Source organism: Hylobates moloch, unplaced genomic scaffold (assembly GCF_009828535.3).
Source record: "Hylobates moloch isolate HMO894 unplaced genomic scaffold, HMol_V3 SCAFFOLD_10, whole genome shotgun sequence".
NCBI lineage: Eukaryota > Metazoa > Chordata > Mammalia > Primates > Hylobatidae > Hylobates > Hylobates moloch.
This window is the reverse complement of record NW_026652285.1, coordinates 1,910,840-1,937,737: the sequence shown is the minus strand read 5'-3', so window position 1 is coordinate 1,937,737 and position 26,898 is coordinate 1,910,840. Positions and strand designations below refer to the sequence as shown.

General features: G+C 42.8%; 1 protein-coding gene across 17 annotated transcripts in view; it reads left to right on the top strand.

Moving 5' to 3' along the window:
- The window catches only part of MMD (monocyte to macrophage differentiation associated), a 90,402-nt gene that overhangs the window by 34,351 nt on the left and 29,153 nt on the right, over positions 1-26,898 (top strand). For 3 of the 17 annotated variants that reach the window (XM_058445700.1, XM_058445696.1, XM_058445689.1), the window contains one exon: positions 470-725. The exons of 8 other annotated variants lie outside the window; for them this stretch is intronic. In XM_058445700.1, coding sequence (XP_058301683.1) covers positions 470-497 — 28 coding nt within the window. In that variant the 3' untranslated portion in view covers positions 498-725. Of the gene's footprint in view, positions 1-469; positions 726-5,962; positions 6,036-7,930; positions 8,128-16,087; positions 16,161-24,110; positions 24,563-26,898 lie in introns of those variants that run through there. 6 more of the 17 variants (XR_009215324.1, XM_058445694.1, XM_058445688.1 and 3 more) reach the window with 6 other exon arrangements.

Here is a 26,898-nt window from a genome sequence, read left to right as displayed (position 1 = left end):
GAACAGACATTCTAGTTGTGGGGAAAACAGCCAATAAACAAATATATAAAGAAAATATGCAGTGTATGAGATGGTGATATGTGCTAGGGTGAAAAATCAATCAGGGAAGAGGTGTGGAAAATTCTGAGGGTGTGTGGATGTGTGCTCATAAACATGGAAGCTAGGGACAGTCTCACTGAGAAGGGGATATTTGGGTAAGACCTGAAAGGCCAAGGGCCCTGGCCCCCAGACACCTGCTAAGAAAGGCATCCAGGCCTAGCTGGTGCAAAGGCCTGAGGTGGGCATAGCCTGGTGCAGAAAAAGGCCCGTGATGTAGGGTTTTGAGCGAGGGAAGAGCAGGGTCGGCAATGAGGTCAGGAGTGTGACAAAGACTGTCTCTTTTGACCAGACTTGACTCAGGCCTCTCTGAGTCCTCTTTCTGACTAATACCTGACCTTGGGCGCTGTCATCCTATTTGGTCCAATTTTAGCAAGAATCCTACTGGGTCATTTCAGTGAAAATTCCCCACTCGATGTCTGATCAACCTCCTTATTATTACGCTGGACTGCCTTCAGCAAGAATCCTTCAAGTCGTGACATTTCTTCTTAGTAATTTTCCATCCACTCACCCCTACCCTGCTCCTTGTCTATGAATCTCCACTCGTCCTTGTTGTTTTTGGAATTGATCCTGATCTCTTTCTCCTACTACAAAATCCCATTCTAGTAGTCCCCCTGAATAAAATCTGCCTTAGCATCTTCAACAAGTGTCATGAATTATTTTTTTCTTTAGCAGGGGTGCTGAATGCCGGGGTACACAGGGTCCTGTAAGCCATGGTAAGGCCCACAGGCACAAGTGCAGGGTGATTATTAGTGGAAGAATCATTCATGCTTGGGTGTTAGAACATCCCAGTATCTGGGTTCATAGCACTGAGTTAAGTCCTAGCTCCTAAAGCCAAAGGAACATGGGCAAGCCCCCAAGCCTCTGTTTATCTTTAAAATACAGATTATACTAATAAGACCACCAGCCTCACAGGGTAGAAAAACACTGTGAACATGAATTTAAACATGACACTGTCAACCCAAATGAGAGAATGAGGCAGGAGTCTCAATCACCCAAGGTTTATTGAGCCAGAGCCTGAGGGAACGCCGGGGAAAAATACAAGTCATAGAAGCCCCTGTGGCCTGTGCTGTCCAAAGAGGTTTTCAGGAGGCTCAGCATTTATATGTTTCTTTAAAGGGGAAAAGCATGCAGGAAGTGGGGACTAGGCAGTGCGGCAAATGGTTACATTCTTGTGAGGCTCTATTTAGTGCCCGGTAAATCTACATTTTACACAAGATTCAGTGAACATTTAAAGAAGAGGGAGTAAAAAGGAAGAGTCAATTACGTAGACATGGCAGGGTGGGGGAAGGAATGATTGATCTCGTCTAGTCCTTGTTCTGTACCTGGGGAGATAAGCTCGATATTTGTCCATGTGAGATTTAACAGACCTTAGTTTTAGGAGTTAAATTCAGCTTACAGACCTGAAGTTACAATTGACATGTACTTGTTTTATAGGAGGATATACGTCTTGAAAGGTTAAGGGGTCATCCCTTGTGAGGGCAGTCATCCGGAGGGGTGCAGGAGGCCTTTTGCCTTTGTGGGGGTCTGGTTAATGTACAATGCTTTGACACAAGGTTGGGAAGTAATCGCTGTCTGTTTGGGAAAAGGATGGTAACGTTACCTGACCCAGGCTTAACTCTCCCTTTGGCATAATGAGTTTGGGAATCCTGAGACTTTTATTTTGCTTTACATCACCAACTTTCAAGATAAAATGAACCAGGTATTCCCAAGCAGCCCTGAAGTCATCCTGGCTGACCTCCCTCCCCAACATCACCCACCCTCCTTGTGCTCCCCTCCCCGAAGCTGTCCTTTGCCCCTTTGAAAGAAAGCATCTTTGTGGCCGGGCACGGTGGCTCACGCCTGTAATCCCAGCACTTTGGGAGGCCGAGGAGGGCGGATCACGAGGTCAGGAGATCAAGACCATCCTGGCTAACACGGTGAAACCCCGTCTCTACTAAAAATACAAAAAAATTAGCCGAGCGTGGTGGTGGATGCCTGTAGTCCCAGCTACCCGGGAAGCTGAGGCAGGAGAATGGTGTGAACCTGGGAGGTGGAGCTTGCAGTGAGCCAAGATCGCGCCACTGTGCTCCAGCCTGGGCTACAGAGGGAGACTCCGTCTCAAAAAAAAAAAAAAGAAAAGAAAAAGAAAGAAAGCATCTTTGTGCAGTGTCTTATCTCTCTTCTACCCATTGATTTAACTGTGTTCCTGTGAATGTGTTCGTGGTAGAAATAGCATCCTACATCTGGCCCAAGTCTATCTTTATTTTCACTTATCAGCATTAGGAGCTCCAGCCAGTGAGAGATAAAAGGCTCTGTCTGCACAGATCTGTTTTGGGGAGTGTGACCTGGCAATCAGTGGAGAGGAAAGAGACAAGCAGTTGACTTGGCCATGCTGAGCCTTGATTTCCTCACCTTGAAAGGGAGGATTATGCTGTCAGCCTCAAAGGGCTGCAGTGGGATGATTTACATAAAGTATCTAGCACACGACCTGACCATCAATATGTGCTGAATTCCATTCCCAGCTATGCATCTTCATCAGAGGTACTCTGATGAATGTTGAACAGCCCTTGGTTATGAAGGGAAAGGGGTACAGGTAGATTGCTCTCATATTTATCTCCTTTCATTTCATATTAGGGAAAAATGGCCCTCCTATCAAAGGCTCTTCTTTAAGCCCATCAGCTATTTGGGCCTTATTCTACCAACCCTCTCTTCCTTTCACCATTTCCGGCCTTCATCATACTCACCCTCCCTAAGGAACTTGATAGAATCGTGCACTTTCCCTTCTTAAATCTCCCCCAGGCCTGGCTTCCCTGACATTACTGCCTGGTTTCTCTCATGCATTTCTGGCCTCTCTCTTAGTCTTCTTACCTTGCTCTTCCTGCTCTGTTTACCTTTAAACCTTGGTGCATCCAGGGGCCCTTGGCTCTCCACCCACTTTCCCATGGTGATCTCACTTGCATCTATGGTAAGATTCTCTAGCAGTAAACTCTCTCCCGATTTCCAAATCGTTTTTTAAATATTTATATATTTATTTTTCAGAGATGGGGTCTCACTCTACTGCCCAGGCTGGAGTGCAGTGGCATGAACATAACTCACTGCAGCCTCAAACTCCTGGGCTCAAGTGATGCTCCCATCTCAGCCTCCCAAGTAGCTGGGATTACAGGGTTGAACCACTGCACCCAGCTATGACTTGTAAAGCCTTAAACCCATTTGTCCACTGGCAATCTCCCCATAGACACCCAACCACACCCACCTTAGCTCAGTAGTTTCAGAGCTAAACAAATCATCTTTTCTCCCAACCCTGAATCTCCTCTTATATTTTCTATATAAGCCAACAGTATAACTATCTCCACAGTCAGTTAAGCCCCAAATCTGCAAGTAATTCTAAACTCCTTTCTTCACATCTATGCTCCACACTCCATGGTCGCCAAGTCCTTTATACTTCTGCCCAGATCTCCCTCTCTAGCCCTCTCACCTCCTCCACAGGCACTGCCTTAGTAAAGGTCCTTATCCATTCTCAGGTGCTTTACTGTGATGGCTCCCAGCAGGTCTCTCTGCCACCCACCCTGCACCTTCAATCTCACATTCCTCTAGTCTATTCACATTTCTACCAGTGCACTTTTTAGAATGAGAATCTGATTCAATTAAGTCTGGAGGAAAATCTCTGAACTAGTTCCCCTTCTCCTTCACGATAGGCCCAGTACTGGATCCGGCACCAATTTACCTGTCTAGCCCCATCTGTTGCTCCTCCACAGCTGATCAAACTGCTCGCTCAACTCCTCGAATATGCCACTGCTTTATCACACCCCCACACCTGGGCATGTGCCACGCCCTCTTCCTAGAACACCTTCCCTTAATCTATCCACATTGAAAATTTCTCCCTATTAGCCAGACATGGTGGTGCACACCTGTAATCCCAGCTACTCGGGAGACTGAGGTGAAAATTGGTTGAACTCCTGGGAGGTGGAGGTTGCAGTGATCTGACAGTGTGCCACCGCACTCCAGCCTTGGGGACAGAGCGAGACTCTGTCACAAAAGAGAAGAAAGCAAGAAAGCAAGAAAGAAAGAAAGGAAGGAAGAAAGGAAAAAAGAATAGAAAAGAAAAGAAAAAAGAGAAAAGAAATTTTCCCTATCCTTCAAGTCCCAGTGTCACCTTCTCCTAAAAGTCTTTTCTAACCCACCTGGGCTTAGAGAGGGTTCCTCCTTCACATTCCCCTAGGGCATTCCATTATGATAGTCATTATTGACACTGTAGTTTATTCATCTGTTTCTCACAGTGGATCTCAAGGTCAAGGAAATTTTCTAATTTTTGTACTCCTGATCCTTAAGAAGTTCTTGACATGTAGGAGTCACTTGGAACTTGCCTATTGAATGAATGAATGAATGATTTTGAATGAAGACTTGATGGTCAGTGTCATCAAAAGGATCATTTGTTGAGAGAATATCAGTGGTGTTGAGAAGACAAGAAGACCTGGGAGACCAAGCTGTTAGAGGCACTGCCAGCATGTATACTGAAGTCTTCAAAAGTGATGGCAAAGAGAAGAAAACCTTGAGCCAGGATTAACCCCAATCTTCCTCCCACCACCCGACATCTATCTCGGCTGCCGCTCCCTTTCCTCTTGCAAAGCTCAGCCTGAACAAAACAAAATAAAATTATGAAGATATAACTTTTAAAATTATTATTGCAATGCTGAATTTAAATGACCCATGCTCTTTGAGATTATCTGCTCTTTGAGATTATGCTCTTCCCTTAGCAAGGATAATCAAGGACTGACTATTTCTCTTTCTCAGATTCTCTTTCCTGATGCATCAGAGCAACTTGTTAACACTTTATGAGATGAAAACTGTCAAACCAATCAAATCAATCAGGAGACATCCTGGAGGACCAGAAAGAGCACAGGATTCAGACCTGAGGTCCCTTCCCAGCCCACATAGATCATGAAGGCCCTGTCAGCTTTAATGCCAGGGCAGCAGAGGGCCCTGTCTGTACTAACTCACAGACTAGGTGGTTCTGACAAATGCTCTAATGATAATGTCTCCCAGTCTAAGACATCTCTCTATGGAAAACGTCCAAGCGCTTTTGTGGCTATCACCTACCTTCTTTTCCTTTTTCTTGAGGCCATTTAGTGGCACCTATTTTAAAACCGATGTTACAGTTGGAGAGACTGAACCTTCTAGGAGGTAAATAACAACCCAGGATCACACAGCGAACTGGAGATCCAGCCAGGACCTGCACCCAAGCAGAAATAACTTATGAAAGGCTATTTTACCAAGTCTTCTATGAAGCATCGTCTGTTCTTTATTTAAGTCTGGGGGAAAATTAAATTTGAGAAAAAAGAATAGAAGCATAATTAAAGGATCTGGCAAGAGAATATAAAACCAGGAGGGAACAAATCATTCCTTTGTGGTTTTTTTTTTTTTTTTTTTTTAGCTGCTTGAGCACGCATATGATTTTCCTTGTTCCTTATTCCCAAATGTTCCTCCTTCTTTTTTAAAGTTAGATCTTAAAGGCTGAAGCCTAAACCCTTCAGCACCTGACTTCCTTGGGGCCTGACCTCCCCTGGATTTACTCTTCCAGGGGCTGACCAAGCAACTCAACTCTATTCTTTAAAATTTCTTAAAACTTATATTATGGAAAATTTTATATGTGTACAAAAGTACACAGCAACTCAACTCTAAACATAAAAAATAAATACAAAACAAAAAACCTAGCCCTAAGCAGTTTTCAATGTATTTTCATCTCAGGACATCATTCCCCTATTTTCCAACGGTGTAAGATGAACTCAGGACTCGAAGGAGAATGAATATCTGGATCCAGCTTTCCTTTGTCTTAACTGTGTGCTGTTTGGAAAATTGCTCTGAGGCTTGTTTTTTTCACTTTCAGAATCAGAACAATCCAACCAGCCCCACAGAATGGCTGTGACAATGAAATAAGACAGTGTCTGGGAACATGTCCTGTAAGTTATAAAATGCGCTTAAAATGTGAAGAACTATTATTCATATTTCACAGGGCCTTTGGAGCATCGCCATGCAAAAGTGTGGGTAACGTGCTCAGGAATGTGGGCAGAAGGTGTGTGTGCCAGGAACCCATGTGCCCACCCTGCTGAGACTCCATCCTGAACCCTTCGCCTCACGCCATCGTATTTTTCACCCACTTGACTACTGACTTCGCTGTCACTACCCCCTTTCCTCCTTCCTTCAAGGGTGATACTTTTTATCAATTTTGTCTCCCCAGATTTACTCCAGCTCCTCTGATCACCTGTCCTGTTTTTCCACCCAGACTATGCCAACTTAGGCTGTCTGCATTTAGAAAGATCCCCTTCAAGGGGCACCTATGATCTTCTTTTTTTTTTAGTCAAGGTCTCACTCTGTTTCCCAGGCTGGAGGGCAGTGCAGTGATCACAGCTCACTGCAGCCATGACTTCCAGGGCTCAAGAAATCCTCCTGCCTTAGCTCCCTGAGTAGCTGAGACTACAGGCATTCACCACCACACCTGGCTCATTTTTTTTCTAATTTTTTTTTGTTGTTGTTGCAAAGACAGAGTCTCACTACGTTGCCCAGGCTGGTTTCAAACTCCTGGGCTCAAGCGATCCTCCCATCTCAGCCTCCCAAAGTGCTGGGATTACAGACATGAACCACCTGTGATCTTTCATTCCAGCAAAATCCTGATTGGTAGCACCCTAATCAGTGTCAGGACCCAGGCAGGAAGCATCGTGGGCATAGGAAGGAGGGCAGAGAGGGAAGACTCCTCGTAGCAGGCTCAGCCTCTATCTCATGGACTAAAGAGGGAACCACTCTCCTTAGAAGGTGGTTTAAGGAGCAGTGGCGAACAAAATGAAATCCATGACCTCATGGAACTTATATTTCAGAGGGAGAGTTGAGTGTAAATGAGTAGATATGCAAATAAATAATAAGTAATATTTAAAAAACACAATATTTCAAGTTGTGTAAAGAAATGATACAGAGTTAGGGACTAGCAAGAGACTGGAGGTGGGGTGGCTAATTCAGATAGTGTGGTTAAGGTCATGGGCTGTGGCTTTATTTTATAAGTGCTACCCCCCCACCACACCCCATTGTGAATAAGGAAGCTGAGAGCCCTACGTGCTGCTGGCAGCCATCCTAATAACCATGGGGGAGGCCATTTTAGGATGAAGCCATTGCTGTAGATAACAGAACAGAAAAAGATAAAACTGAGTCTGATGCTGTGGTTAAGCCACCATACATCATTGATTCCTGAAGCCCACGCAGGTCTGGGCCTTTCAGTTAGGTGAGCCAGTGATTTTACAGGACATTTGGAGTTGGGTTTTCAATTCTGATAACCAAATACATCATAATTGATGCATGCTTCTAGTGGGCTATCATTCCCCGCCCAGGCAGCTTATCCATCTAGCCACACACAGCTCTTCTCATGTGAATTCTGAGAAGCCCGTGTTTCTCCATCTTCCAACGTTTCCATGCCGTTACCCGGCTGAGGCACTTCTTAATGTACCTAACATATTAATGATACTTGACAAATACTGTTGAACTGGATTGAGAGAATAATCCAGAGAGCTCCTTAAGGAGGAAAGATGCACGAAGTCCTAGCCTCCCCAAAGACAAGGACATTCCAAAATAAAATTTTGCAGCCCTTTCTAGGTCACAGAAAGCTTTCACATACGTTATACCATTTAATCTTGTGCTACCCCAGGGACCATCATTATCTTTATTTTATGGATGAAATAGAGAATGAGAAAGGTTAAGTCAGGGGCATAGCAATTAGGTGATGCCCAAAGGTTTTCTGACTCCCAATTTCCCACTCTTGTCTGGGCTCTGAAAATAAACCAGATGATGCAATAGGTGATTCAAATTCCAGGTAAGCCAGAAGAATGACCAAAGTGATGTGCATAGGCTTATTGATCCAGGAGAACAAAGCTTTTACAGATGACAGCGGGGAAAACATGTATATCCAGGATCAGCCAGTCACTGGAAGGGCTGAAGATTTGTGTCAGGAACACAGGAGTCCTTTTTCTGTGCTGCTGCAACCAAAGCTGACTGTCAACCCCAAAGAATGAGGAGAAAGCAGAATAAAGGCTTGTATAGCACTTTCCTCCCACCAAACCTCCCGCCACTTTATTACGCCGGCAATACATTCGTTGTATGTTTTCCACTGCACAATTTACCTTTTTAAATTTTATTTTATTATTCTTATTTTTTTTCAGGGATGGGGTCTTACTATGTTGCCCAGGCTGGAGTGCAGTGGCTATTTTGAGGCAATCATAACACACTGCAGCCTCAAACTCCTGGACCCACGTGATCCTCTGCCTCAGCCTCTCAAGTAGTTGGGACTACAAGTGCACACTACCATGCCAGGCTTTTTTTATTTATTTATTTATTCATTTATTTTTCCAAACAGGGTCTCGCTCTGTCACCCAGGCTGGAGTGCAGTGGCATTATCACAGCTCACTGCAGCCTTGACCTCCCGGCTCAAGTGATCCTCCCTCCTCAGTGTCCTGAATACCTGGGACCACAGCTGCATACCACCACTCGGCTAATTTTTAAAATTTTGTAGAGACAGGGTCTCCCTATGTGGTCCAGACTGGTCTCAAACTCCAGGGCTCAAGCCATCCTCCTGCCTCAGCCTCCTGAGTGCTGAGATTACAGGTGTGAGCCACTGTACCCAGCATTTCATAAACTACTTTTATTTTTACTTTACAGCAAAGTTGTGACATTAGTGCAGAGTTTCCCATATACCCTCATGCCCAGTTTCTCCTGTTATTAACAACTTACATTAGGATGGTATATAAGTCACAAAGAGTGAACCAAAATCGATCAATTATTATGCACTAAAGTTCATACTTTGTTTAGATTTCTTCGTTTTTTACCTAATGTTCTTTGTTCCAAGATCTCATCCAGGAGACCACATTGTATTTAGTCATCCTGTCTCCTTAGGCTCCTCTTGGCTATGATAGTTTCTCAGACTCTCCTTGTTTTTTCTAATGACCTTGTGACAGTTTCCAGGAGTACTGGTTACGTATTCTGTAGAATGTCCCTGATATGGTTTTGCTGTGTCCCCACCCAAATTTCATCTTGAACTGTAGCTCCCATAATTCCCACATGTTGTGGGAGGGACCCAGTGGGAGATAATTGAATCATGGGGGCAGTTTCCCCCACACCGTTCTCGTGGTAGTGAATAAGTCTCACGAGATCTGATGCTTTTATAAGGGGAAACCCCTTTCACGTGGCTCTCATGTCCTCTCTTGCCTGTCGCCATGTAAGACATGGCTTTTGCCTTCCGCCATGATTGTGAGGCCTCCCAGCCACGTGGAACTGTGAGTCCATTAAACTTCTTTTTCTTTATAAATTACCCATTCTCAGATATGCTTTTATCAGCAGCGTGAAAATGGACTAATACAGTCCCTCAATTGGGATTCACCTGATTTTTTTTTATATGATTAGATTGGTATCATGAGTTTTTGAGAGCCAGACCACAAAGACGCAATGCCATTCTCATCACGTTACTAAGGGACATGGCTTATCACGGTTGATGTTGACCTTGATCAGCTGGCTGAGGTGGTGTTTGTCAGGTTGCTCCACTATAAATGTACCTTTTTTTCCCTCTCTCCCCACTGAACTCTTAGGAAGGAAATCCCTATGTGCGGCCTGCACTTGAGTAGTGGGGAATTATGCTCTACCTCCTGGAGCGTGGAATGTCTACATAAATTATTTGGAATTCTGCTGCAGGGAGATTTGGCTATTCTCCCCCATTACTTATTTATTTTGTCATCTATTTGTATCAGCATAGTCTCTTGGATATGTATTTTATACTTTGGGGTATAATCCAATACTACTTTATTTATGTTGCTCAAATTGCTCTAGCTTTGGCCATGAGAAGCTCTTTCCATTGGCTGATTGCACTTTTAACTCAAACAAATGTTCTGATGTCTTTTTACCTAACAGCGTGAACCAGAGTCAGGAGAACTGTGGGTTGTTTGTCACGCCATCTCTACCACAAATTTTTGTGTCACTTTGGTGAAAGCTCAACTTGTCTTTCCTTTTCTTCACCTGTACAGTGAACTTAACACCATCTGCTTCCCTTTGCCTCTGCTGTGGCTGTGAAACTATAGTCAGATGATAAGTAGGACAGGACTCTAGAAAATTAAAAACAAAAACCAAAAAACATGCCAACCCAAAGCCTCACTTAAAATCTCCACTTCTTTTTCTCACTTGCATCTATAGAGCTTCGCAATTCAAGCACACAATAAATATTTTCGTATTTTCTGAGTAAATGAAAGACTGAATGAGTGAAAATGCATACAGGCTTCTGAGCTGCAACAGCAGATAAGCAAGGGAGAAGAAGGGCCACAGGCCAGGTATGCTGGAGCATACTGGCTCCAACTCAGTTCATTTCAGAGTGATTTTGCAAACTTTGCAGGTAGGCCTATGATGGGTGTATTAGTCCATTTTCTTTTCTGTCTTTCTTTTTTTTTTTTTTTTTTTAAGACAGAGTCTCACTCTGTCTCCCAGGTTGGAGTGCAGTGGTGCAATCTCTGCTCACTGCAACCTCCGCCTCCTAGGTTCAAGCAATTATCCACCCCAGCCTCCTGAGTAGCTGGGATTACAAGCACTCTCCAGCACACCTGGCTATTTTTTTTTTTTATTTTTAGTAGAGATGGGGTTTCACCATCTTGGCCAGGCTGGTCTTGAACTCCTGACCTTGTGATCCGCCCACCTTGGCCTCCCAAAGTGCTGGGATTACAGGCATGAGCCGCTGCACCTAGCCAACTCTCAGTTTTAAAACCATTAGATCTCGGGAGACTTATTCACTATCATGAGAACAGCATGGGAAAGACCCACCCCCATGATTCAATTATCTCCCACTGGGTCCCTCCCATAACATGTGCGAATTATGGGAACTCCAAGATGAGATTGGGGTGGAGACACAAAGCCAAACCATATCAGAGGTGCAAAGGCACATCTTACATGGCAACAAGTGAGAGAGCGTGTGCAGGAGAACTGCCCTTTATAAAACCATCAGATCTTGTGACACTTATTAACTATCATGAGAACAGGAGCAGGGAAGCGGCCTCCATGGTTCAATTATCTCCACCTGGTTCCTCCCATGACACGTGGGGATTATGGGAACTACAATTCAAGATGAGATTTGGGTGGAGACATAGACAGACCATACCAATGGGCAAACCCTGGGCTTGTGGACAGCAGTGATGCATAAGCTACACAATTTACAATCCAGCAGGGATCCAGACACACAAACAACTGTTCATAGAGAGTGATATTTCTTATGGATACCAGAAATGCATGTCTACTTTGTTATTTTCCATAACTTAAATCTCTATAAATGTCTTCATCCCCACTCCTGACCAATCACTTAGTCAAGCCAATTCCAGGCTGCCTCAGTCAAGCCTTCCCCTTTGATTCAGGTCTTTCTCCCTCCCAAAACACTCCTCCTTAGGACTGCATCTGAATTCTAAACATCATGCACTGAATAGGCATTAGAGGTGGGGAGGCATCTGATACCTGGGTGTCACCTGGTACCATAGTGCTGGCCTCTACGTGATGTTCAGGTATGGTTACCTGGGGTGCGGCTTACCTGTCCCTCTCCTTTGCCATGGTGCTGATGCCGTCAATATCTGCCTGCTGGATGTCAGGGAAAGTTGGAATTCTTTCACACTGCTTTGGAGCCTCAGGAAAGTGAGGGTGGCCACTTCAGATCCTTTCTGCTGTCAGCTTGTCACATAACAGTCTTTGCCTTCTTCTCTTAGGCCACAGGGGTATAAGGAACACCTGCATGATGCCTGGGTCCCAGTCAAGAATTAGGGCACAGTTCCCGAATTCTTCAATACCCACACTTATCAGGGGACACTATCATCCAGCCCACTTTGAAGCTCACTCGGGGAAGAGGGCCCCTTCTCAGGTGCATTCACCATCTGCTTTCCTGCTTTCATTCTAACCCTCTCATGTTCTTCCTCTTGGGAGATGGACATGGGTGGAGGAGAGCCTAGCTCAGCAAATTTTCTGTTAAATCAATACTGCTTAGACCTCGGCTAGGATGTTTATCTTAAGATGCAATAATTTGACAAAGCTCTTCTGCTTTTTAGTCTCATCTTGGACTCCAGAGACTTTTTATTGAGCCACCTGTATGCAGAAAGATCTCAAGAGGATGAAAGAGCCAGATGCAGTAATTGGGTGACACATCATAACCAATGAGCATAAAAACAGCATCTTTTCCTTTCAGGAACAAAATGCAATGTGGAAAATAGGACAGAGGGGCAGTCTATGTCTTCATCAGGGACCACATTCATGCAATGGAGTTAAGTGCATGATTCTTCAAAAAGAGCTGATCCTTCTCTTCTAGTCTGTGCTGGTTACCTTCTGAGATTAAATAATAGTAGGAGCTTAGGTTTGCCTAACTCTTCACAATTTACCAAGCAGGACCCTATAAGGCAAGCACTTTACCTCCCTTACAGCATTTGATTACTAAGCAGGGAGGTCTAATGATCCTCATTTCACAGATGAGGAGACCAGCGTTTAGAGAAGTTAAGGGACTCGGCACAGGCAAACCAGAGAATGACAACAGTTGCTAGAACTGAACATCTCCTGTTTCTGAATTCTTTGTGGTGAGTGTACTCAGAAGTGTGGCTCATGACCTTTGGAGAAGGAAGAAAATGGCAAGGCAGAAAGCCCATCTCACTGCTAGGGCTTCAGGGAAATTGCAATGATGTGACAATCAAGACAAGGGCATTAATTCTTCAGTGGTGGTAAATTGCTGCCCTTCATGTCCATGGAGGGGAGTGTGTATGTCATAGCAAAAAGGGTTTAGGTTTAGGTATTATTTATTCATTCAACAAACATTAATTAAATGTCTACTAGTGCGGGGTGCTCTTCTGGGTGCTAGGGGTACAAAGGAGGAGTACCACAAGATTTGAGCAGCTTATCTCTAGTAAGTGGAGATACATGAACAAGTAAGCAAAATACGATCTTATGAGAATCTTAGAGGTTGATACAGAGCTCGGTTTGGCTCAAAGGAGGGATTTTTCTTTCTTTCTTTCTTTCTTTTTTTTTTTTTTGAGATGGAGTCTCGCTCTGTCGCCCAGGCTGGAATGCAGTGGCACAATCTCGGCTCCCTGCGAGCTCCACCTCCTGGGTTCACATCATTCTCCTGCCTCAGCCTCCCAAGTAGCTGGGACTACAGGCGCCCACCACCACGCCTGGCGAATTTTTTTTCTATTTTTAGTAGAGATGGGGTTTCACCATGTTAGCCAGGATGGTCTCGATCTCCTGACCTCGTGATCCGCCCGCCTCGGCCTCCCAATGTGCTGGGATTACAGGCGTGAGCCACCATGCCCGGCGGCTCAAAGGAGGGATTGAACAGTCCTTGGTATCTGCACCATGACAGAGGTGGGAGGTATCATAGAGGAGGTGCCTCTTGAGCCAAGACTAAAAATGAGTGGTTTTTTTAGGAGTGTAAAAGGCAAAAAAATATACAAATAAATAAATAAAAATGAGTGGGTTTTCGCTAAGTGAATAGCGAGATGAGAGGAAGGGCAATTGAGGGACAGGCTATGTTATGGGGAAAGTCCTGAGGCATGAAGTGACATGAAATATCTTGAGAAATGCACTTCCATGAAACTGACTCCTTATGTGCAGCAGGCAATTAAATAGAGATAAGACTGAAGAACTTGGAAAGAAGCTAGGTCCTCGATAGCCTTGTAAGCCATGCTGAGGCGTTAGAATTTTCTCTTTAAGTCCATGCTGACCAAAACAGCAGCCACAAGCCACATGGGTCGGTAGAGCATTTGAAATGTGGTTAGTGTCAATGAGAATACTTGAACACAGGAAGGGGAACATCACACACCAGGGCCTGCCGTGGGGCTGGGAGAGGGGGGAGGGATAGCATTAGGAGATATACCTAATATAAATGACAAGCTAATGGGTGCAGCACAGCAACATGGCACACGGATACATATGTAACAAACCTGCACGATGTGCACGTGTACCCTAGAACTTAAAGTATAATAAAAAAAAAAAAAAGAAATGTGGTTAGTGTGAGTGAGAAATGTAATTTCTTTTTTTTTTTTTTTGAGACGGAGTCTCGCTCTGTCGCCCAGGCTGGAGTGCAGTGGCGCGATCTTGGCTCACTGCAAGCTCCGCCTCCCGGGTTCACACCATTCTCCTGCCCCAGCCTCTCCGAATAGCTGGGACTACAGGCGCCCGCCACCACGCCCGGCTGATTTTTTGTATTTTTAGTAGAGACGGGGTTTCACCGTGGTCTCGATCTCCTGACCTCGTGATCCGCCCGCCTCGGCCTCCCAAAGTGCTGGGATTACAAGCGTGAGCCACCGCGCCCGGCCGAGAAATTTAATTTTTAACTTTAATTAATTTAAATGTAAAAACTGATACTCAATTCAGTTCTTGGAAAGCTTTTTGTTTTATTTTATTTTTGAGATAGGGTCTCACTCTGTCACCAAGGCTGGAGTGCAGTGGTGTGCCACCACGCTTGAGATAGGTCCCGCTATGTCACCCAGACTGGTCTCAAATTTCTGGGCTCAAGCGATCCACCCACCTTGGCCTCCAAAATGATGGGAGTATAGGCGTAAGCCACCGTGGCTGGCCAGGAAACTTTTAAGTATGTTTAGAACAACCTGGATAAGTACATCAACTCTGTCAGTTATGAAATCTAAAGACAAATCAAGTCATTTCAGTGAAAATATAACATCTGAATTGAGGTGTGCTGTAAGTGAAGAAATATACCCCAGATTTCAAACATCTGGCATGAAATATTAATGATTTTTGTATTGGTTACAGGTTGAAATAATATTTTTGATACATTGGGTTCAATAATATACATTTTAATGTGAATTTGACATTTCTTTTTACTTTTTAAGTTTTCTAGTGGCCACATAATATTACATATGTGGTCCACATTATATTTCTCCCTTATTTGGGAGAACAGTGAAGGATTTTATGTAGGACACAGACGTGATCCAATTTTCATTTCAGAGAGAATGTTCTGGTAGGAAAGAGGATAGATTGGCGAGATCTAAGGCTAGAGAAATGAATGCTAGTTGGGAAATGATTACAATAGTTTAGGCATAAGATGATGAGGGCCTGCCTTAAAACAGGAGCTTTAGGAATGGGATAATTAGAGAAAGATAAGGACAATTAGAGCATGCATCAGATTCGCTGGAGGGCTTAAGATGCAGATTCCCTGGCCTCACCCCCAGAGAGTCTGATTTAGGAGAAATAGGGTGGGGTCCTAAACATTTTCATTACTAACTGGTTTCTAGACACTGCCGCTGCTGGTGGTGGTTTGGATACCTCACCCTGAAAACCTTTCCTTATAATACTTGGTGACCAATTGTATATATCAAGAGATGGAGAAGTCTATGAAGACTTCCAGGTTCCTGCTATGACTATCTGAGTAGACAGGGACTAAAAAGAGGAGAAGCTTATTTGGGAAAGTGTAGGATAGGTTTAGTTCGGGATATATTGAGTTTGAGGTCCCTTTGGAACTCCTAGGAGGAGATCTCTCAAGAGTAATTGTATATCTATGGATCTGGAACTCAGGAAAGAGATCACACTATAATAAAAGGTTTGAAAGTCATCAGAATTCAGTTGGCCCTAAGCATGAGCGAGATTGCCCAGAGAATCAGTGCAGTATGAGAAGGAAACAAACCCCAGGACAGATTCCTGTAGTGAAGCTCTGTTTTCATCAAAATCATTAGTGTTCAAGAAAAAGAAGATAGGCATGAATTTCCACTTGTTGTTTTTAACCATCCGCCTCTTGTGTTTGATCACAGTGACCAAGGTTTAGGTAACAGTTTCATAGGGCTTCAAGATCCTTCAGAAGATTCGAATCAATGGTTAGCTGTTTCATCAATGATATAGAAGTTCAACAAAGCCTTTATTTATAAATTTGATTATTAATAAAATAGGCTTGACCAAATAGCAGAAACCCCAGGGCTTCAATTTCTTCATCTATAAAATTGGAACACTGATACCTTTCTCACAGACTTGCTGGCAAAATGGTGATAATGTATGTGGAGCATGGCACCTGATCTACCCAGAATAGCATCTCAATAAAGGTAATTATCATTATTGTTAAGAGACCAGCTTCCAGGTGAGCCTACTTCCCTAATTAAACCTTATGGGATAGGGACCAAAGAAAGACTCCATTCACATGGAATTCCACCCCATGCAAAAGAGTGATTTAAAGCACTGAAAATAGCAATAATAATTTCAGTACTATTGTAATAGTAATTTTATAATTCAGAGGGGGAGAAACCCAATTACTGAGGACAATGTGTATTGTCCATTGTTTCACTGTGTTTTTGTAGCAATTGAAGGAGAAGGAAAATAGCCCTCCTATATGCTAAACAGGCTGGATATATTATTTCATTAAATTTACAATATAATATCTTTAAAATAAGGTCACAGTGAATGGCTCCAAGTGTTTCCTGGGATGAGCTGGGTCTCTTTGATCTCAAGAAATGCCATTGCTAAGGCAGTCAAAAGCTGGGTCATTGCAAGTGGCTTGTTGTCATGTATTCAGAGCAGCAGATGGCTGGCCACAGTTCTGATTCAATTGATGAGCACAGCCAGACCTGGGTAGACAAGCACAATCTTTCTTTTGTTCATTTAAGCCATTTTCTCTATCACCCTCTTCTGTTCTCATTTTCTTTGGAAGCCTCAGTACTTTCTTTGATTTGCCTGCTATTTTTTTCCCAAACAAAACCCTTTTCCACCTGCGACAGAAAGTCTTCCTCACATTACCTTTAATCTGAATATCACTTTCAGCATCTTAACCAGAGAGGCTTATCAAGTACAGCTGCTTTGATTTAGATGTGGCCTGGAAAGAAGAACAAATTGAATTTATGGGACGTGGCTGACATCTCTCCTAGCCATCCTGTACTTTTCCTTCTAGAGAATTCACCCTTCCCCAGGTCCTGGTGTGTTAATGAAATAGACATTTTGTTTGTTTGTTTCTGCTAGGCACAAAAGGAGGCCCAAATGTATTTATTAATGGTTTGTTTTTGAGGTGGGCTGAACAGAATCAAAGCCACAAATTCCACCAACGAGGGCCCAAGACGTGTAAAAGAACAAAGGAAACCATTAGAAATGCCAAAAATAAAATCAGAGGCCCATGAGAGTCTCTGTAGTTATTTTATTAAGGAGTGGAAGGAGATTATTTTATATACATATAAATGTATGTCATTAACAAATGTTATATTATTTACCAAATGACCATGTATGCTGTGCTGTTTTTTAAAAAAGCATATCTAACTAGCCCTGTTCCATACCTCCTTCCTAACCTCTACCACATGGCCACAGAGAAACTACCAAGTGATCAGCAAACTCACCTTTATCTGTAAACACTTCTCTAAATATTACCTATACCTCCAGGCCTTAGTTGAAATCCAAGGGAATTGTGTGCCCTCTGTTATGGTCTGAATGTTTGTTTTCCCCCTAAATTCGTATGTTGAAATCCTAACCCCCAAGGAAAGAGAGCTGTTTTTGTTTTTGTTTTCGTTCTTTTGAGATGTAGTCTCGCTCTGTCGCCCAGGCTGGAGTGAACTGATGCAGTCTCCCTCACTGCAACCTCCCCTTCCCAGGTTCAAGTGATTCTCCTGCCTCAGCCTCCCAAGCAGGTGGGACTACAGGCAGGCACCACCATGTCCAGCCAATTTTTGTATTTTTAGTAGAGACCGGGTTTCACCATATTGGCCAGGCTGGTCTCGAACTCCTGACTTCATGATCTGCCCTCGTAGGCCTCCCAAAGTGTTTGGATTACAGGATTGAGCTGCCACACCTGGCTGGAAAGATAGTATTAAGAGCTGGAGCCTTTGGAAGGTGATTAGATCATGAGAGCAGAGCCTTCGTGCATGGGATGAGGATGCTTACAAGAGAGGCCTGAGGAGCTTGTCTGTGCTTTCCACCACCTGAGGACCCAGCGAGACAGTGCCATCCATGAGGAATGGGCCTCTACAGACACTGAATCTGTTGGCACCTTGATCTTGGATTTCCCAGCCTCTAGAATTATGAGAAATAAATGTCTGCTGTTTATAAGCCACTCAGTTCATGGTGTTTTGTTACAGCAGCTTGAATGGACTAAGGCATCTTCTTACTCCCCTACAGCTTAGGGTCAGATGGTAGGACAGGGGTTCTCCTTGTTTGTCATTGTTACATCCAGACAATCATTTCTCCATCCTCTTATTAAAGCAAAACTAAAACAAAAACACATAACAACAGCAATAAACCTAGCTCCTTTGAAGCTCATGATGTTATACCTTATCTTCCTCTCCCCTTCCTCATCTGATTTCTTTTCCTCATTCGCTGAAGTATTAAGGACCTGGTTCAGGGTCTTTATCTTTTGCAACTCATGCCATTAATCTTCATAACTTTTGCAAGCAGGCATGCAGCTTGTTCCAAACCTTCTGCATCCACTCATCGGCCATCTCAACTCCACATCAGCCCACAAACTCATGACCCTACCCTAAATGTTGTTGTATCAACATATCTTCACCCCTTCCAAAATCATGATTTTACAGATCCGTATTTTAGACCACATTTTCCTATGTTGCCAGTACTTCTTCAGCCTCATGGAGGCCTCCAATCAATTAATCTACTTATTTTTTTCCTTTGTCCTTCTGCCCTCTCTTGACATCACTTATGTCTTTATGACTTGCATGTCATGATTTGTCTCTATCATCACCCTTTGCCACCACTTTTATATTTATTTATTTATTTATTTATTTTGAGATGGAGTCTCGCTGTGTCACCCAGGCTGGAGTGCAGTGGTGTGATCTCGGCTCACTGCAACCTCTGCCAACCTCCGCCTCCCAGGTTCAAGCGATTCTCCTTCCTCAGCCTCCTGAGTAGCGGGAACTAGAGGCATGAGCCACCACCTCTGGCTAATTTTTGTATTTTTAGTAGAGACAGGATTTCACCATGTTGGCCAGGCTGGTCTCAAACTCCTGACCTCAAGTGATCTGCTTGCCTTGGCCTCCCAAAGTACTGGAATTGCAGGTGTGAGCCACTGCGCCCGGCCACCACCTTAACTATTTTGCCTTTCTCTCCTTTCATCACATTGACCTTACACACAGAACAGTTCTGTACCAGTAGCTCTGTGAATGGCTATAGAAAAACCACACAGTGGAGGAAATTACCGTCACTTTAAATGAAAGATAGCTCACTTCAAACATATACAGCACGATGCCTAGGATTTCTACCGTAACTTTCTAGTAAACTTGATCTCTATGATGGTTAATTTTATATATCAACTTGACTGGGTTAAGAGACACCCAGATACCTGGTAAAACATTACTTCTGGGTATATCTGTGAGGGTGTTTCTGGAAGAGATTAGCATTGGATCAGTAGTCTTAGTAAAGAAGATCTGCCTTCACTAATGTGGTCAGGGATCATTCAATCCCTTGATGGCCCAAATAGAACAAAAAGGCAGAGGAAGGCCAAATTCTCTCTCCTTGAGCTGGGACATTCATCTTCTCCTGCTCTTGGACATCAGAACTCCTGGTTCTTGGGCCATTGCACTCTGGGACTTAGACTAGTACTATCTTTCTCTCCAGGTTTTACCCCTGGCTCTCTGGAGTCTTATTCTTAGAGCCTGTGTTGATAGTCGTGTATGTGTGTGTGTGTGTGTGTGTGTGTGTGCATGTATGCACATGTGCATGTACATAAATCTACTCTCTGGCCTTCTCCACCCTGCTCTGTGCCTCTGTGCCCTGGCAGGGCTGACCCATATGCATCTGTGAGCTCATTTGCCCTTTGTGTTCCTGTTGGGCCCACCCAATGGGATGCTCCTGCAGGAAATCAAAGGGTAAGAGGAGAATGAGGATGTCATATGTATGTCCCAGCTTTTGCCCAGCTGGATTGCTGTGGATTGACTATGTCCCTCTATCAAAAGGCTGCCACTCCCATTGGGAGTCTTCTATGTTTGGCTCTCCTCTCAGGGTTCTGGAACTGCTCCTTCCTCTGGCTTCTTCAGCCCTGGGGATAGTAAAGCTCCAACTGTTGTTAGCCCTGGCAGAACTGCACTGTCTTTGTCTGTTTCCCTAAGCCTTGCCCACATCTTTGTAAATAGTCTCTTTATAAAATTCTGTTCAAACAACTTAGTTTGAATGTGCCATCAGATTCCTGCTAGGATCTTATAGCTTCTTCTCTACCTGAACCATAAATATTTAAATTCCTCAGGCTTTGATCTTAGACCCTTTTCTTTCTATATTCTTCCTAGTTTACTTCAGTCACTTCTATTGTTGTACACTGACACTCTAATAAACTACATCCCTGGCTGAGAACTCTCCTTTGATTTTGAGACTTGTATAGCCAGCTGCCTATTTGGAAATCCTGTGGGCAGTAATCATACTAAAAGAGCATGCTCCATTCCCTAGTGTAAGTATTACTGTCTGCCTAGCATCTGCCTATCACTATTGCCATTTCTGAGAGTCCATTGTTACAGCAGGACTCCAGCTATTCCACTCCAGGTCCTTCCCCTTACCCCCAATCTTTTGTATTGTCTCTTCTTCTAAATTGGCCTCCACCCAAAGCCAGTAGGGGTAGTTTATTCAAAGTACAAGGTATTTTCAATTAAAAGAGGACTTTGTTCTGAAAGCTTATCAGGAGTCTAGAATTCTTAATGTTTTCCCCCATAGAACTTATGCTATAGCTTATGCCTTGATTTTTTGTTTACCTCACAAAGATTGCTGAAGGCATATTGTACTTGTAAGCTTCTCAAGGGCAATGATTGTATCTAATTTATCTTTAAAAATAGCTTTATTGAGATAAGATTCAAATATCATGCAATTTGTCCACTAAAAGTAAATAACTTAATGTTTTTTAGTGTATTCACTGTATACCATCATCACAATCTAATTTTAGATATTTTCATTCCCTCCTGCAAAACAAATCCCATACCCATTAGCAGTCATTTTCTCATCCTACCACGCCCCATTTCTAGGCAACCACGAATCTACTCTCTGTCTCTATAGGTTTGCCTGTTTTGGACATTTCATAGATTGATACAATATATGGTCTTTTGTGACTGGTGTCTCTCCCTTAGCATTACGTTTTTAAGGTTTATCATGTTGTAGTATATATTAGTACTTTATTTCTTTTTATTGCCAAATACTATTCTGTTGTATGGATATATGACTTTTGTTTATTCATTCATTCATTAATGGATGTTTAGCTTGTTTCCACTTTTTGGCTATAAGGAATAATGCTGCTATGAACATTATGTATTTTGTATAGAAATAAGTTTTCATTTCTCTTGGGTATATAGCTAGGAGTGGAATTTTCAGGTCATGTAGTAACACTATGCTTAACTTTTTGAATAACTGTCAAATAATTTTCCAAAACAGTTGTACCATTTTACATCCTTGATTAATAGATTTTTATTTCAGCACTTTATGTCTTCTTCCTGCTTTCTGGCCTCCACTGTTTCTGATGAGAAGCTCATTTAAATCTTACTGGGTTTCTTTTGTATGTGATGAGGTGTTCTTCTTACTGTTTTCAAGATTATTTGTCTCTCAGCATTTAACTAGGAAGTGTTTGAGTGTGGGTCTTTTTGTGTTTATCTTATTTGGCATTGTTGAGCTTCTTGAATGGATAGATCAATATTTTTCATCAATGTTGGGAAATTTTTAGCCATAATTTCTGTAATTTTTTTGTCCCTTTCTCTCTCTCCTCTCCTTTTGGTGCTCTCATTACATGTATGTTGGTGTATTTCATGGCATTCCACATGTCTCTGAGGCTCTGTTTGTTTTTCTTAATTCTTTTTCCTCTCTCTTTATCAGATTGCATAATCTCTATCACTCTATCTATCTTCAAGTTTGCCAATTCTTTCTTCTGACAGTTCAAGTCTGCTGTTGAACCCTCTAGTGAATTATTCATTTTCACTACTGTACTTGTCAACTCCAGAATTTCCTTTCAGCTGTGTGTGTGTGTGTGTGTGTGTGTGTAATTTCTCTTTACTGATCTTCTGTATTTGATGAGATGTTTTTACCATATGAGAGCTCTTCAAAAAATTCATAGAAAATGCATACTATAAAAAACTATGCATGAATTTCAAACTTTTTTGCACCAAAATAAACTCACATTAACTTGTTATAACATGTCTGAACACGATCTAGTTTGAGACAATAGGAAGGATACGACATCAGTTGGAAAAGAGTCCCATCAGAGAAATACAAATTCTGCTAAATCGAAGCTAGAACAAACATCAAATTTATGGTGAATCCTGGGTGGAAGAATGGTAAAATCATTGATGCTTTACAAAAAGCTTATGGAGACAATGCCCCAAAGAAATCAGTAGTTTACAAATAAATAAATACAGAAATCAGCAGTTTACAAATGGATAATTCTTTTTAAGAAGGGATGAGACTATGTTGAAGATGAAGCCTGCAGCAGCAGGCCATGAACATCAATTTGTAAAGAAAAAAGTTAATATTGTTCATGCCCTAATTAAAGAGGACTGATAATTAACAGCAGAAACAATAGCCAACACCAACATGATAGATACCTCAATTAGTTTATCTTACAAATTTCTGACTGAAAATTTTAAATTAAGTAAATTTTCTACTTTATTGGTGCCAGAACCATTGCACCCAGGTTAGCTGCAGACAAGAGCAGAGCTTTCAATGGAAATTTTAAATAAGTGGGATCAAGATCCTAAAGCATTTCTTCGAAGAACTGTAAAAGGAGATAAAACATGGCTTTACCAGTATCATCTTGAAGACAAAGCAGAATTAAAGCAATGGCTACCAAGAGGTGGAAGTGGTCCAGTCAAAGAAAACGTGGGGGTTGGGTGCAGAGCCTCACTCCTGCAATCCCAGGACTTTGGGAAGCTGAGGTGGACAGATCACCTGAGGTCAGGAGTTCGAGGCCAGCCTGGCCAACATGGCAAAATCCTGTTTCTACTAAAAATGCAAAAATTAGCCAGGCGTGGTGGTGGGCACCTGTAACCCCAGCTACTTGGGAGGTTGAGGCAGGAGAACTGCTTGAACCCGGGAGGCAGAGGTTGCAGTGAGCCAAGATCTCACCACTACACTCCAGCCTGAGTGTCAGAGAGAGACTCCAGCTCAAAAAAAAAAAAGAGAAGAGAAAAGAAAAAGAAAGTGTTAAGAGCAAAGATTATGGCAAAAGTGTTTTGGGATGCTCAAGGCATTTTGCTTCTTGGCTTTCTGTAAGATCGAAGAACAATAACATCTACCTATTATGAGAGTGTTTTGAGAAAGTTAGCCAAAGCTTTGGCAGAAAAATGCCTAGGAAAGCTTCATCATAGAGTCCTCCTCTGCCACAAAGCTCCTGCTTATTCCTCTCAACAAACAAGGGAAATTTTGTAAGTTTAAATGGGAAATCTTTAAGCATACACCCTCCAGTTCTGATTTGGCTACTTCTGACTTCTTTTCCCCACCTAATCTTAAACAATCTTTAAAGGACACCCATTTTTATTCAGTTAATAATATAAAATAGACTGCACTGACATGGTTAAATTCCCAGGACCCTCAGTTCTTTAGGGATGGACTAAACTGCTGGTATCATCACTTACAAAATTGTCTTGATGTTGATGGAATTTATATTGGGAAATAAAGTTTATATTTGTTATTTTTACTGTTTGTTGCTTCCACTTTCCATGAACTTTTTGAAGTCTTCTCACACCTTTATTTTTATGCATGTTTTCTTAGAACTTCTTTATAATAACTACCTTGAAGTCTTTGTCTGCTAAGTTCAACATCTGGGCCCTCTCTAAGGCTGTTTCTGTTGCCTGCTTTTTTTCCATGTATGGGTCATATTTCCCTGTTTCTTTTAATGTCTCACAACTTTTTACTGAAAACTGGACATTTTAGATCACATATCATAGCAATTCTCAATACTGATTCTCTGGGGCTTGTTGTTTCCTTGGTCATTTGTTTAATAGCTAAGCTTAAGTAGTTCTTCAAAGTCTATTGCAGTGTGCAGCTTCTAATGTCCCTGCTTAGATTTTTTTCCCTTGTTTTTATCTTTTTTTTTTTTTCCACAGAGTCTCGCTCTTTCTCGCCCAGGCTGGAGCGCAATGGCACGATCTTGGCTCACTGCAACTTCTGCTTCCCATGTTCAAGTGATTCTTCCAGCTCAGCCTCCCAAGTAGCTGGGATTACAGCCCCTCACCATCATGACCAGCTAATTTTTGTACTTTTGTAGAGATGGGGTTTCACCATGTTGGCCAGGCTGGTCTCGAACTCCTGACCTCAGGGGATCCGCCACCCCCACCCCCCCACTTCACCTCCCAAAGTGCTGGAATTACAGGCATGAGCCACCACACCTGGCCCCCTTATTTTTATCTTTTAGCCTGGCTAGATAGGGGTTTTCTCTAGGTCAGCATAAGCCATTTACTAGTCAAAGGTTATGCCTCAGTGTCCTTAGTCTGTTAGATTTTTTTACCTTTTACTATTGGAAATGTATGTGTGATGTGGAGGCTCTTATCACAGTTCAGGGAGCTTACTACTTTTCTCCCATGTTCACCTAGGAACTAGCAGCCTGGTGGTTCTCTCTCTGATTGCTTCTTGGAGGATGCAGCCTTGGGTATGCACACAGTCTTCCAGACTTTCAGGGAAGACTATGATTTTATTTTTAAGCTTAGCTGTCTTGGAATCACTCCTGAGTCAGAATAACATATTGTTCAGTCAGTTGTTAATCAGAAGTTGTGCTTATGCCCTTTTTACCAATAAAATTTCCACCCTATGTTGATGGGCCTGTGGGTGACTTGAGAAATGCTATGAAATCTGCCCCACATCCTGCTCTGATTTTTCCCAAGTGAGTACAGCCTAGCACAGCCTTTCTGATTCCCAGACTTGACTGTACTGATAGAAGGGCTCTTCTTGGCTGTCTCTTTCCACGGTCTCCCTATTAAACTTCTGAATACTCTGCTATGTCGTTTGTACACACACATACCAGCTGACTCTTCATTGCTCTCCCAACAAGATTACCATTCTTTTTAAGAATGCTCTTACATACGGAGTTCACCCTTTGTTCCAAATAAAGTCAGTCTCCTCAGGCAGAGCTATGGTGCTTTTGCTCTCTGTGGCCTGCCTTTCCCACTAGGTAGAACCCCTGTGCCACTGCACTGAAGCTGGGACAGAGATCCTCTTTCTGCAGAGTGGCATCCCTGCTCCATGAGTAGGTACTGGGGTTGGGGAGTGTGGAGACCCCTTATCTTCTGATCTTACCTCTCCCAGCATGTAACCTCTCACTTGCAAGTGAACTGAGGTGTAGGAAATCAGTCCCCCAGTATTCTTGACTTGCTGTGCCTACAACAGAGCTTCTACGTTATAACTGGGTGTTGGATGACACTTCTTGGCATGCTTACGTGGAATAGAACTCCTGCAGACTGGGGCTTAGTGGAGTGAGAAATACTAGCATCCTGTCTTTTCTAGGGTGAAACCATAGCCTCAAACTAGGATGTAGAGAGAGATGGAGCCCTGTCTTGGCTGCTCATATACTGGGTAGAGTTTCCATAATAGGGAAGAAGATTAATGGGCAAATCGCAGCTTAAATGCCACAGACTGTTGCTATTATGATTGAAATCTTAAAGATTTTCTTGAATTAATGTTTCTTATTTGCTGTATGGCCCTTACAACACTTTCCAGACACTTTAAATGGTGGAATTTTAAATAATTTTCTCTAATTCGATTGTTGTTTTGCTGTAGAAAGAGTCCACCAAACTTGTTATTCCATTCTCCCAGAAGTCCCACCTGTTAATTCCTCTTTATATATTCACTATAATATCTCTTTGCACCTAACAGAGAAGTGAAAAGCACAAGCTCCAGTGTAACAAGCCTGAATTCAAGTCTCTAGTCTGCCACTTGTTAGCTGTGTTACTTAGCACATGTTATTAAACTAATAGTAGCTACCTCAGGGGATTGTGGTGAGAGTAAATGAGCTAATCCATGGAAAATGCCTAGCATGGTATTTGTCTCAGAGTTAGGCATCTCCTAAAGGATCGCTGTCACGTTCATCTTGGTAACCCTGCATGATGACAGATTGCCACAAGGGGGCACCAAGAACCATGTATAATGATGAAGGACTAGAGGGATTCAGTTAGGTTGCCCTAACAGTTACGTTTGTAGGTTCACGTTTACATTTGTAAGCTAACCAGAGGTAGGTATTTTCCCAGAAAACAAAAGATGGAGGTTGAAGGCACGTTATAAACATTGCCATACCATTTCCCACAGAAGATGGAAATTCAGGATCCTTCCTAAACATCACCAAGCCATTTCCCCAACTTGGAAGCTTAGCTAAGCAAAAAGAACTATGCTGTGAAAGGGGGAGTGTCTCTTGATTTGCAAGGTACTTTCCTGTGTACAAGGCACTGTTCCATGAGTTGAGGGGATTCAAAGGCTCCCTTAAGGAGCAATCAACTGTAGTAAGTTGGCATTCACTTATTGAGTGTCTGCCATGTGCTAAGGATTCTCAATAGCTTAAGCCATCATCATGCCATTCCTTTTGTTTTTAATTGAAGAGTTCTCCAGAGACTTGGCTGAGGATTTAGCCCATGTCCAGAAGATGATAAAAAGTCAACAATCTGAAGTAGGGAGAGGACAACTTAATGAAGAATGAATTTAGCATGATTGATTGATTGATTTTTTTTTTTTTTTTGAGACAAGGTCTCACTCTGTCACCCAGGCTGGAGTGCAGTCCTGCGAACTCAGCTCACAGCAACCTGTCTCCCAGGTTCAATAAATTCTTCTGCCTCAGCCACCTGAATAGCTGGCATTACAGGAACACACCACCACACCTGGCTAATTTTTACATTTTTAGTAGAGACGGGG